Below are 14,449 nucleotides of genomic sequence, written 5' to 3' on the forward strand. Positions count from 1 at the left end.
ATGTAACAGCACGTCCGCTCCCTGCCCATAGGAAGAGAGCCGACATGACGAGAAGGAAGAGAGGCCAACCACTCCACATTCATTCTCACATCCACAACCGTACATCTTAGGCAAGATGCAACCTGTCCTGTTAGAGGAGCTGGGTAAGCTACGCAACTTGTTGAGCAGCCACCACAGGATGCAAGGAAAACTTGTCCAAGGACTTGTGGGCAACATCCCGAAGGTAGAAGGAAGTGGAGGTAGTCTGTTGGGACCACACCCCTGCCTTCAAAACCTGTGGGACTGACAGGTTCTTCCAGAATGCAAAGGACGGACCAATGCTGTGGACCTCGCAAGCTCTTGGACAAAGTGTACTGGTGTTTTCTTCTCCAGTAGCAGAATACATTCTCCTTATCGTCTCACAGAGTCAGAAAGAAAAATTAAGTATGCCTTAGTTTTACCAGACCACTGAGCTGATTAACAGCTCTCCTAGGTCTGGCCCGAAGGATTAGACTTATTTTACGTGGCTAAGAACCAATTAGTCAGAAAGAGATAAGTGTTCTTGGACACTTCTTTCTTGGTCGAACCAGTCGTCAACACTCAGGCCAGAGATGGCGAGTCCTCTTCGGGTAGCAACGCAGCACTTCAACAGGACACAGTAGCATCTCATCTAGGTCATTACCAACAAAGTCCTCTAGGGAGGGGATCATGAAGGACTCGAATCGAACATCAGGGACCGATGGGTTCTGCATCTTCGCTACAAAGTCCAGGACGAAGTCGAGTGTAACTGATCCCCATCCCCTTGAGTGTTTAACATCAAAAGAAAGTCTGTGAAGTTCGCCAACTCTCTTCGCCGATGCCAAGGCAAGCAAGAAGACGGTCTTGAGGGTCAGATCCCTGTATGATGACTATCGTAAAAGCTCGTACAATGCTTGAGTCAGGCTCCTTAGAATGAGTCACATCCCACATACGGGGGCCTTAGGTCCCTGGGTGGGCAAGACCTCTTGAAGATTCTCATCAGTAGAGAGATCTCGAAGGATGAGGATATACCTACCCCTTTTGGCTGCAAGACTAGGCTGAGTGCGGCTCGATAGCCTTTTACTGCTGAAACAGAGAGAAGCTTCTCTCGACGAAGAAAGACGAGGAAGTCTGTGACCTGCTGAACAGTTGCTCCAACCGGAGAGATATCCCGTCCATGACACCAACCACAGAAGATGGACCACTTTCCTTGGTATACCACTGTGGAGGATCATCTGAGGTATCCAGCCATTCTTTGTCGCTGTGCGATGCGAAAAGCCTCTCGCTGGCAGGAGATGGTGGCTAACCTCCAGCCGTGAAGACACAGGGACTGCATTGCCAGGTGATACCACCTCACATGGGGTTGACACAGCCAGGTGATACCACCTCACATGGGGTTGACATAGCAGGTTGGGCCAGGGAGGGATCTCTCTGGGCGCCTCGGAAAGGAGAGCTAGCAGGTCGGGATACCAAATGGCCTGAGATTCGGAGTGATCATTACTTGGCTGATCACTCTGCAAATCAGACAAAACAGAGGAAAGGCGTAAATGTAGAGGTTGTCCCTCAGATGTTGGAACGCGTCTTCTGCAGTGGCCCATGGGCCCGGCACGACTGAGCAGAAGACCTGAAGTTTTCTGTTGTGCTGGGTGGCGAACAGATCGATGACTGGATGCCCACAACAGGTCGAACAACCTTTCTGCGACTTCTGGGTGAAGGGACCACTCTATTCCGGTCACCTGCTTCTAGCGGCTGAGCTTGTCTGCCACTACATTCCTCTTGCCTGGAATGCACCTGGCTGACAGCTCTACCAAGTGAGCCAGCCCCCACTCGTGCACCTGCATTGTCAACTGGTGAAGCAGGAGGGATACTAGACCACCCTGCTTGTTGACGTATGCCACTACAGTGAACCCCCCGTATTCGTGGGGGATGTGTACCACACGCCCCCGTGAATAGCTAAAATCCGTGAATACTTAAAACCCCTCTAAAAACACTTAGAACTGCCCATTTTGATAGTTTAAACAAAAGAAAACCCTGTAAAAAATGCTTACACCTGAGTATTTTAATAGTTTTATCACAAAAAGTGAATTTATTCATGAAAATTATATGAAAATGCAATAATTAGTGAATATTTCTCAGTGAAAAATACAGCAAATGGGCGAATTTTCCATGAATAATGGGTAGATATGTTCTACAGAGAAACTCACGAATGCGTGAGTCCGTGAATCGTGAGAACACGAATACGAGGAGTTTACTGTACCGTGGTATTGTCGTTCATCAGTACGATGGAGTGTCCCATCACTCGATCCTGGAACTCTTTGAGAGCCAGGAAGGATGCCTTGAGCTCCAGGATGTTGATGTGAAGGTGCTTGTTGTCAAAGGGCTGAAAACTTCTCGGAGCCTTCCAAGTACGCAGTCAAGACGATGGGAGACTTGACTAAAGGAGGCTTCTCCCTGAATGGAATGGAGTAGCCCTCTTTCAGGACTCTGATGATCCAAGGTTCTGCCCCTCTGTGGTTCCATTCCTCCCATAAGAGGCGAAGTCTGGTTCCTACTGGAGCACAAAGGACTGAATTCTCATTTCTTGGAGGCAGGCTTGAAAGTATACTTCTAATGGACCTCAACGGGGGACGTAAATTGGTGCGAGGTATTGGCTGGGGCTTTTGTTTTCCTCCACGAAAGGGCTGAGGTTGCAGCGGAGAGACCAATTTAGCAACGAAGCCAGTGGCTTGAGGGAAGAGATGAGACTTGTCTGGTGGCAGGAAGAGGAGAGCGGACTTTTGGGTTACGGTGATGCCTTTAACAGTGAGGGAGCACCACAACCCTTTTCTTTAACACCCCCATGGAAAAGAGAGAGGAGAGCTCTAAGGAACCATCCAAAGCAAAGTCCTCTGCAAGGTCAGGGCATTCCTCAATCTTCTTTGCTACAACCCCAGCAGTACAATCGAGGAAGCCTTAAACCTCGAACACCTTAAAGATGTTCTTGATGAGTGGTCCAACTCAGAAGACGAAAATATAATCTTCGCTGACACAAAAGCAGTGCATCGAGATGAATCAACCATACCAAAGAAGTCCTCTTGGGGCGAGGCAGCAACTCCCAAAGAGGGAGCTTCTCCAGTAGTATAGCAAAGGTATCTCTTGTCTCATCATGAAAGAAGAACCCGGCGAAAAGGGAATCACTGGAGAAAGTAGTCCAGGAAGCAAAACAAGATGTATTTCAAAAGGGAAGCGTAGGCTGAAGCAGGCTGATCCTGTTCTACGTCCTCATCTGCAGACGAAATGGGAGAGTGTGTCAAATTCTCAGGCTCATGAGTCACCGACGGTTTACGTAAAAGATCCATAATATTGTCCAAACGTTGCTTAATGGGTTCCAAAGCCAGATCCTGAACCAGAAGAAGAGAAGAAGGCGGAGTCATATGCCCGTTCGCTCACTCAGAATGGGTGTGATCGAGCACTGACGAACTAGTTGTTGAACTGGTTCAATGGGATCATCATATCCTCTGGATCCCAGTGTGTCTGGATCCCTTGAATCCCACTAAACACTTGGATCCCATAGATCCCACTTGATGATTGGATCCCTCAGATGCCACTGGATGAATGGACCCCTTGGACCCCACTGGACAAAGTTAAGTATACCTTAGTTTTACCAGACCACTGAGAACTGTATCCCTCAGATCCCACTGGACTGGATCCCTCAGATCCCGATGGATGCCTGGAGCTCTTGGATCCCCTCAAATATCTGGTCCTTCTAGGTACTTGGATCCACCAGATCCCACTAAACTGGATCTCCTTACCTCGGATCCCTTGGATCCAAAAGTGTGATCTCCATGTTTCTTAGAGATCCGACTGGGCAACAGAAACTGACGCTCTGACACAGACACTACAGGCGACATGTTAGATGGATCATCCCAAAAACTGCACGAAGGTTTGGGACTCGGATCCCGATCTCTGTTCCACTTGCACAGGATCGGAAATCTGGACTCAGTCACGGATATTGGCCTTTTCAATGGCCTGGATGCACTTTTGAAGCACCAGCTGCGCTTCTGACTCACTTCGCACTTGGATTCATCGGTTCCTGAATCCGTATCACTCAACAAAAGTGCATGAACTCCAATTTGGACACCTTTCCAATGACTGTCCACCGAGTCCTGGTAATCCCAAACAACAGGCTCGGTTGAGGGGGCAACTACCTGTGGGGAAACCCCACCGACCTCCCTGGGACTTACGGTTTGCCTCCTCCCAGGTTTAGGGGAGTTTGACAGGGACCTTCATCTAGGAGCATCGATGGGACAAGTAGTCACCTCCTCCACGACACAACACTTGCACAGACGTCACTGGCACTAATCTTATCCATACAGCCCCTCACTGAAGCCCCTATTTGAGCTACAGTGTTCACTAAGAGACCAATTTTTTAGTCCATTCTGGCTTCCAGACTGGCGATGGCACTGGGTTCGGAAGGTTGGAAGTTGGATAATGGAGTCACAGGTAAAACTGGAGGACTGGTGATCGGGGAAAAAACAGATATAGGAGTTGGAAGGGCAAGCACAACAGGAGAAACCTGACTAACTGAATTCCTAGCTTTGGTCTTAGCTGCCGCTCTCTTACGTCTGTTTTTCTCAAGTTTGTCTAAGTAACTAGTTAAAGTCTTCCATTTCCCCTGATCCCATTCCTTGCATTCGTCACAGGTCAAGACTGCAGAGCAAGTTTGTCCTCTACATTTACAACAAATGGTATGAGTGTCATAACTGATAGTAGTGAGTTTGGTATTACAGCCTTTGCTGCAAAACCTACTAGTAGCAGAACTAGAGTCAGACATATCCTGAGAAACAAAAGTCCAAGCTAAATAAGCTAATGTAATTAGCGCTGTTGCTACCAAGACTCCGAATACTTCACCAAAAAACGATGAAATTCATCCGGCGAATTATACTAAGTCAAAAGAAAGCTGAAGTTAACAACCATGTTACGCTGTCAACCAGCAGAAACGAATTGGGCTAGTTAGTAGTGTTGTACCTATCCTTTCCCGAAAGTGGGCGGGGCGAGTTACCTACACCAAAATATTGGAACGCTACCACAAATTTTCAAATTTAAGCTGCTCATAAATGAAACGTAATAGCTATGTAGTTACTTGGTAAGTTACTTATATAAAAATAGGCAGTTCTAAGTGTTTTTAGAAGGGTTTTAAGTATTTGTGGATTTTAGCTACTCGCGGGGGGCGGGGGGTTGTGGTACGCATCCCCCGTGAATACGGGGGCTTACTGTAACGGTGGTTTCTCCCCTAACCAATTAGTATTTGGAAAAAACCATTCTTTGCCAAATTTAATGGGAGAAGAGTGTTCAAGTCCCGCAAGCAGAGAGAAAGTATGGAAGAAAGCATAGTAAGGGATACACTGAATGCAATGCATAAGGCCAGAGAAGTGTTTATCAAAAATGAGTCTTGTAATAAAATAAGAACTGCTTTAAACAAAAAGTCAGAGAACATAAATTTGAAGAAGCAGTAATGGGAGATGAGGTATTCTACTAGAGAGAAAATGAAAATGAATGGAGAGGACCTGCTCAGGTAGTGGGAGTATCAGGTAAAATGGTAGTGATTAAACATGATGATTCTCCAAGAGAAGTGGTTAGAATAAATGTTACTAGGATTCAAAGATTATAAACAGAAAAAGGAAAGATAACTAAAATGGATAAAACATACTGTAAAGGGTGAATCCTGTGCATCAAGGGAAGGGAATACAAATGGGCAAGAAGGAAAGATGATGATAATGGGCTGGAGAAGGAATATAGATATAGAAAAGGCTACAAAAAGAGATTTGGCAGAGGAAACACTGGAAGATGAAGGGGAAAGTGAGGTAACAGAAGATGAGTTAAAAGGAGAGATACCAAAATTCAAAAAGGGAAATAGAGTTAGAGCTACAAACAAAAATACAGGACAAGTAGAAGAATGGACTATATTAAGTCTTGCAGGAAGACGATCAAGCAAATCTTGGCCTGATTCGTACAATGAACGAGACTCCCTGTCAGGTGACAAGGGATGGGATAACTTAAAAGAGATTATAGTCATGTAGAAAAAATTGAAGATGAAGAGGTTTTGCTAGGATCTGAAAATAGAAGTGTAATTGAAGCTAACGAAAAAGAACTACAAAGTTGAAGAGAAAACAAGGTATATGAAGAGATAAATGATGCTAGACAAAACGCTATATCTACAAGACAGAGAGTAACTGAAAAGGTAAAAAGGGGGGGAAAGGATGATAAGTAAAGCAAGATTTGTAGCTAGAGGTTTTGAAGAACTGGCTGAATGGAAAAAAAAGATGCTCCTACATGCAATGCCAAAATTTAAAAATTTTGTTTGACAATAATAAAATTGAGAGATTGGAATTGTTATGCATAAGATGTAAAAACCGCGTTTCTACAAAATACAAAGAGAGGTATATTTAAAACCACCTAGTGAAGATGGTTCGAGTGGAATATGGAAATAGAAGAAAACTGTTTATGGGCTCAAGGATGCACCAAAGGCATGGTATTGTAAGGTGGTAAAAGTGGTGGAGGAGCTTTAAGGTGAGAGAAGTAGATTAGAACCTAATATATTCTTTTGGAGGAAAGACAATAAATTGAATGGTATTTATGTACACATGTAAGTGATTTTTGCTTTGGAGGAACTGAAGGATTTTTAAAGGAAACAATTGGGAAATTGAAAGGAAAATTGCAAGTAGGAGAACAAGAAAGTAAAAGTTTTAAGTATATAGGAGTAATGGTAGAGCAAAAGGAAAATAGAATTTGTCTTAATCAGTGGCAGTGTATAAATTCTATACGAGAACCAGAAGCTAGAAGATTTACAGGTAACCGAGTGTTAGGACAAAATGAGTTAACAGAGTACAGATCAGTGGTAGGACAGCTGAACTGGGTAGTGTTACATACCATGCCAGAAATATATGATGTTAGTGAATTAAGTACAGTTTTTAAAGAAGGAACGACTTAAGATATGAAAAAGCTGATTAAAATAGTGAGAAAAACTGAGAAAGTAATGGGGGAAGTGATAATAAGTGAGTTAAAAGAAGAAAAGATTTTTTGAGAAGCCTATGCAGATGCTTCATTTGGAAATACTGTATTGAAGATGGTCATACACAATTGGGTTATGTGATATTTTTGACAGATGGTAAGAAGTCCCATGTGGTGGAAATCCAGAAAATCCAGAAGAGTAGCAAAGTCCACCATTGAAGCAGAAGCTCTGAGTGTGGGGAAGGCCATAGAAGGCTTAATATATTTAAAACATTTGTGGGAAGAGATAGTAGGAGGGAGAAAATTAAAAGCATTGGTTAAAACTGATAGTAAAGCCCTAATCACTGGAATAAAATCAAGTACTGGAGTAAGTAGTAAGAGATTAAAAATTTATATTGCAGCAATAAGAGAAACAATAGAATCTGGAGAAATAAAGGTGGTGTGATGGATAAAAGGAAAGCATCAAATAGCTGATGTATTGACTAAGGCATGAGTTTCAAGGAAAATATCAGAAATTATGTAAAGGATAAAGAATTGGAGGATAATGGAGATTAGAGGGGATTAGGATAAGAGATTATAGTCATGTAGGGGAGGGAGAAGGAGATAAGTATGATTATATGTCAGTTTTAGAAGTTTAATTATTATTTTATTTCTATTTTCTGCATTAGTGAAATGGTATGGGTGTTATTCATTTACGAAATGTATAAAAAGCACGTTTAATTCTAAAAGATGTTTTTATAGCAAAACATTCTTTATGTCTAAAAGTATATGTTCGTGTTGTGACGTCATAGGAAGTGATGTCATAAGATGCCAAATGGCAGAAGGGAGAGAAATGTAAACAATGCAGGAGTGATGATGAAAAACACTTTGGTGTGGCAGAAAGAGCTCTCTGATAGTTAGGTTGTTGATTGTGGGTTGTAACTCTGTTTTGTGGTTTTTTGTAGTAGTACGCTGGATTAAGCAACAAGAATAATGCGAACAGGTAGGTAGATTGCATAACTGTAGTACTGTACATGTATTTTGGATGGGCTAAGCTAGAAAAACTTTCACAATCTTCCATATTAAAATGGTTACCTTGCTGTTTCATGCAGACTTTCCTTGTCTGTAATCTGAGGTCAGACAGAAATTATTTACTAAAAATTTATATATACAATGGCTACTTAACCCTCACAGTCTGGGCAAAATATATATTAAGCACACCCCTAAACCGGGCTAAACTTAAGGATGGCCAATTAAAAAAAAAAAAATCATCAACAGGAAGAGGGAGATATGCATTTGCACATGGTATAAGAAAAAAATTCTACAAAATTTTCTGTAACTTTCTTGGAAAGTTGAAAGTGAATATTTCCAACCCTGCATGGGGCCTCTTTTACAAAAGACGGTCGTAAAAATATGCTAATTTTACCATATTATAAGTGTTTTTCTAATATTTTTTTTTTATCTTATTTTGTAAAATTATAATTACAGCTCACACAAAATCATAACAGATAAGAACTAAAATAATTAACAAATTCTGAGCATATTTATTGTAAAATATTTATGAGATGCCCTGGGTCGGGAGCATCAGTACAATCTCCTATGATGTCTCAAGTCAGACTGATCTCTCTCTATCCTCTACTGAGCTACTAGAGACTGGCCGTGTGAGTTGCCAGAGGTCAATTATAGCCTATGGAAATGATCATAGCATTTTTCCCGCAAAATTCGTTCAAACTGAATGGCGCAAACCCTTGAACATATATGTATGTTACCCGGACTTCGCCACAAAGCTATATGTAAACATATATGTAAGCTACCTGCCCACACGGGGTTAAACTTGCCATCAATAAACAAATGTGGTCTTATTTTATGACCACTGTGTAATAAGGAAAAAGAATTCTTCTTAAGTTTGTTTCTTAAGAGATACTCAGTGTAAACAGTTATTGTCTGACACCTGGAGTTTTTTTTATTGATATTTTGCACAGATATGGTACCAAACACAGGTGAACTAATGCAATTACAAATTCAAACTGTTTAAGCTATGAATAGCCATATCAAGTTCCATGGGCCCATAAAACTGTAATCAAACAAACCATGTTAAAAGTTACTAAGACATTGCATCCAAAAATTTTGTGATACGCTGGGCTATAATCCTTTCCATGCACCATTTTTGCTAGTTTATCATTAACCTGTTAAAAGGCTATTTTCACTAATAAAAATCTTATACACCTGTGGCATTAACTCTTCAGGTATTGATTCCCACTGGCAAACTAGTGTTCACTTACTCTTGTAAAATGTGAATGAAGAGAATTAATACTAACACTATATTGTTGACATGGCAGGACTATCGCAGCATCTGACACCAAATGAGCTTAAGAGAACTATTAAAAAAAGGGGGGGAAGGTTTCATGACAAACAGGACTAACAGGCAATTAACTTAAAAGGAATTGGAGGACCAGTTACTAAGGAGTCGACTAAAATATAAATTAAAGACAGGACCAGTAGAATGGACAAAATACCTACTCCTGTGGTAATTTAAAAAATTCACTCCCTGCATACACCTCAACAATTAAATTCTTACACACATTATACACACGAAAAAAGCCCAACCTTACATAAAAACTACCATAAAACTTACTCGTCTCAGGAATGGATTCTCTTCCATCATGGTGATAAAATGTGGAAAATAACCACCAACTTCTTCATGGACAGTTCCAACAACACTGACTTGGTGGAGAGGGCCAGCACGAAATGTGCCATTGCAGTAATTCTTGTAGACCTGGAAAAGCAAAAATGGAATATGACCAATGAAGTATTCATATTCATTCACCAGTGAAAGCTTAAGTATGAAATTCATATAATTTATTCTCTATTTAGTAATTAATCAAGAACTACCAAAATGTTTGCTTATCAAAAACCAAACTGCTCAATAAACTTGAGGAATATCAAAATCACAGCTTCTAAAGATATTACCAAATATAATAAGACATATTTTAAATGTATTTAGTTTGCAAAAAAATAAATCTCTAGGTTGAGCACATGTAAATTTACCTCATCTCTATATTTCCCCATGGTAAAAGTTTCCAAATCGGAGTTTCTTCCAATGTGACCAATGACGCCAGCCTTGACAATAAGCCCACTGTGCTTTTCAGCCATGTAGTCTAGTAAATCTGGCATATATCTTGCTGCATCATGGACAATAGCACATACATGATAGGCATACCCATCATCATCCTCAGAAAATGCAAACTGTAAACAGAAATTCAAAACTGGATTAAACTGAACACTGCTTCAATGACTAACTTTTTTAAGTCTAACTCTGCTTCAATTATAAATTTCTCCTGTAAAACATTCATTTACGAAAATCATAGGAATAAAAGTTATTATTAACTCTTCAAGTTACAAACATGCTTCCCTCCCATTCACAGTGTCTAAGCACTATTTTTTCAGACCTGTATTCAAATACAGGTACTGATGTAAAACAAAACATAGTAAAACCTGCATTTTTTGGCATGTCAGGTCAATGTCATCCATGAAATTTTCCCAAATGAGAGGAAAGGTCTTTCTTAATCCATTTGCCGTACCTGTACTAACCTAGGCTAGCCTAGCCCTTCCTCATGTCAAATATTCGTTTCTGATACTTTTTTACTTATAACAGGTATAAATAACATCGTATACAGAAATTCTTGCCCAAATAGTCCCCTATGTGATTCTTCCATTTATTACCCTTTAAAAAAAATTTAATAGCCTCCTCCCCTTATAATGATTACCTTACTACAGTAGTATGATATTAATATGGTACAAAGTCTTTAAAATAACATTTGAGTGAATAAGTTGTCCCTTTGGTAAATATCTTTAATTGCTAAAACCTTTAAATCATTTTTACATTTTAACTTTTACTGGCACTGAAAAAAATCTGCCAAAATTCAAGACATTCGGATATACATACAATCCACATTCACTCCCACATAGACAGCCTTAGGCCTATCTTGTGTGAAAAATTATTGAAAAACTGAGAATTAGTTTGAATATATAGCCTATATAAGTAAAGTTACAGCAGTTGACCATGGTTGATGAGTTGCAATGTCAACTGGACCAAGGATTTAAAGCTCCTGTGCTCTCTTTAGTCTTGGCTGTCTAGTATCAAAGGGGAAAATTGTGTTATTAAGATTCTGATGGTACTTCAATAAAAATAGGAAAATTTACTTCTAAAAACTACTGGACTAACAGAATACAATTTTTGAAAGTGGTTGTGGAAAATCTCTTATATATAACATATAATACTTCATATTTACACTGTCACATGCCAAACCTAGATATAAAATATTTTCAAGATTTTTTGCAGTTTTTTTTTTATTTAATTCATTCATATTTCAACAAACCCTTTAAATTAGAAGAACCATACAAACATTTATAGATCCTAAATAGTCTCCCTCTTTCTCCAACTTACTGCACAACATACCTCAATGTTCATCCACAACATAACCATGCTAACCCTTTCAAATCCTACTGTAGTTCCACCTCAATTCAACAATCCACCCCAATTTCCCCAGTTCAGTTCCCTATCCATTTATATACCAGGCCCCTTACCTGTACACCCCCACACTTCATGGTAATGCTAGAACTCATACAACTGACAGCAACACCATCAGTTATGCCTCACTTCCTTCATTTGCAAACACTGAAGGTTGATTACTGAGCAAGGGGAAGTATGCAAATATCCATTTCATGAGAGGATTGTAATATTTCCCTTGCTTTCACTGAAAGTTACCCGAGTGAAGCAGCAAAACAAGCTTAGAAGGGTATTAACACATTATATCTTATGTTGACTGTGAAAAGAGATACCATTCATTTCAGAAATAAATGTATGTACAAAATATTTAAGGAACAATAAAATCAGTTTATTTCTGGCAATTCATGTACTATAATTACAATAAACATCATCACCTATGGCAATTCATGTACTATAATTACAATAAACATCATCACCTATGTAGTATATTGGCCCCTCTACCACTTTACAGCCCAGGCACTATCTACCATAGCCTACTTGCACAGCCTGTCAATATCATTCTAAACAATACAATATTTATTATTAATTCTCTTAAACTGCCCAGTAGCTTTAAATGTCCTAATGCTGCACAAGAGACGAAGGCACCCCAGGGCCTTTTCCTGATACAATACAGCTAATTAGCCTGATCATTATGAGTGATACAACTTTCTACATAAAGTAGCTTTTGGGATCAGGCCTATATAGAGGTAAGAAAACAGCCTTACTCTACTCTTCACACATAATTTTGCCCTGCTATGAAACATATCTAAGCAACTCACATTATCAAACCAGTTAGTTATTTCAATGAGCCCACAGAGTCATTCTGGGTTCTTTTATCTTGCTCCCAAATTTTTTTTTTTTAAATAAATGTGACATCAAAATTAGAGCAAGGTAAAGTTAGAAAAATCTGAGTTACACAGACAGAAACCAAAAGGAAGGGATGGAAAGTACAAGTCATAAGGTAATGTAGCTATGGATACAAGATAACTGCAAAGGACCCTTAGTACCACTTACAGAGCTGTGAAATGCACATGACTACAATAACATAACAATGCACATAATGTTCACAGCTCTATCAAGAATCCTCCCATCATTAACAGCTTTTAGCCTAAAGTCAAACTGGGTCAAAACCAAGCCATAGCTCACTGATAAACTCGGATGAATTACTTGAGACAAATTCTTAAAATTGAATAAAAGGTTTATGAAGCATTAGGCAAATTCTGCCTTAAAGATAAAAACTGCTAAGCAGGATGAATGACATGATTCCAAGAGACAAGTGTCTTATTTTCAATAGATAATAAGGAAACTGAATATTTCCAAGAGCAATACTGCTGCACCATTACAGCAACTGTTGACATACTAAAGTATGAACACTTAGAAATTTTACCCATTCTGAGAGCCAAACTGAGAAGGGCAGAGGTAAGGGCTGTACAAAATAATCTTAAAATGTTTCTTCTCACATGCTTGCAAACATCAAATGTGATAGTTGTGTTGGCTTCCACAAAGTATGTGGCTCACTTATATCGCATCAAGAACTTGACAAATGTATCAGTGGATACTCATCTGTACACATGACTCAACTCACACTGAAGACAATCCAACAGCAGCCTTTGACATAATGGTACCAACCTCCTGACACTAAGGAATTCCAATGAATGATGTATGATAGCTTGACCTCAAGTAGCTTGTGTTTCAGATAATTTAAGGATTGTGTAAATTTTTGTATGCCATAGCAAATAAATAATACTGCTGTAAAGTGTCTTTAACAAGCTCTTCACAAACACATGCACACACCCATTAAATCCATCAAATATCAATACTATAGGTAAAATAACAACTTAGGGAGGGGTCTGGGAGCATCATATGAGCTCTATTTCATACCATGATATCTGAATGAATTTTGCAAGGAAGCATTCAACTCAGCACATGGGCAGAATGGCAGTTGTCCATATGCTTTCATGATGGAGGGTGCTGTTGCTAATCCTAGTTCTCCCAAGCCCAGTAGTAATCCTGTACCAATTCTGGCCACATCTGAAACCCTGAGTGTTAAGTGTAAAGTAACTACTGAAGTCACTGCTGAAGGAGGAAATATCTCACTACCTGGAGTTTGACAAAATGGATGATGGCGAATTTGTGGACTTAACCGTGAAAATGATCAGTGACCTACACAGTGATCTATTGGTCGACTGCCAGGCTTGGGTAACATGATACCCCATGATCAGTACCAGGCCCTTTACAGGTTTTGACATTCAATGAAACCTCATCCAAACACTGTGGAAAATACAGAAAAATTCTGGTTTCACAATTTCCACATGTTCAAAATTATATCTATGAAAAATTTTGAATAAAGATCTATACACATTTACAGTGGATAACAAAAGCTTGTGACTGATAACTGTCTCGTAATATTAAAGGGTTCCTTATTTTCGAACAGTACATTAGATCAAAGCGGTACCATTTTGGTATAAAAAATACATATCTGTGACTGTAATACTATATACCTTATGGACAATTTTGTCTATACCAGAACAGATGTAGACACTGGGGCTAATGACCCTCTAGGCCACCCAGGAGTAGTCATGAAACTTATGGCATTTCTCAGGCATGAAGAAAAGACAGCATTTAGAAAGAAAAGCCATCATCTTATAATCAAATGGAGAGGCAAAAGAATGTGCTTTGTTGACAGCATTATACACTAGCTAGTTAGCCCAACTGGGAGACTGGACCATCATACAGGAAACCCAGTCATAAAGCCAGATGTTATTACTGACTGAAAGACAAGCAGCTTATAGATAAATCAGACATGCAACTGGGTATGAGAGAACAAGTGAGAAGAGCAATGAAGTGGTACAGTCGAACCTCTTAAAACCGGCATTCTGTGGTCTGGGAACTCCTGCAGTTTGGCTTAATTTTGAATCAGATGCCATTAGTTCA

General features: G+C 39.8%; 1 protein-coding gene across 4 annotated transcripts in view; it reads right to left on the minus strand.

Annotated features, from left to right (window-relative positions):
* LOC136853427 (lysine-specific demethylase 9-like) overlaps window positions 1–14,449 on the minus strand; it is a 141,736-nt gene that overhangs the window by 69,083 nt on the left and 58,204 nt on the right. For all 4 annotated transcript variants that reach the window (XM_067128977.1, XM_067128976.1, XM_067128979.1 and 1 more), the window contains exons 6-7: window positions 10,015–10,212; window positions 9,602–9,742 (exon numbers count right to left, since the gene is read on the minus strand). In XM_067128977.1, the coding sequence (XP_066985078.1) occupies window positions 9,602–9,742; window positions 10,015–10,212 (339 nt within the window). The remainder of the gene's footprint in view (window positions 1–9,601; window positions 9,743–10,014; window positions 10,213–14,449) is intronic.

Source organism: Macrobrachium rosenbergii, chromosome 27 (genome assembly GCF_040412425.1).
Source record: "Macrobrachium rosenbergii isolate ZJJX-2024 chromosome 27, ASM4041242v1, whole genome shotgun sequence".
NCBI classification, from domain to species: Eukaryota; Metazoa; Arthropoda; class Malacostraca; order Decapoda; family Palaemonidae; genus Macrobrachium; species Macrobrachium rosenbergii.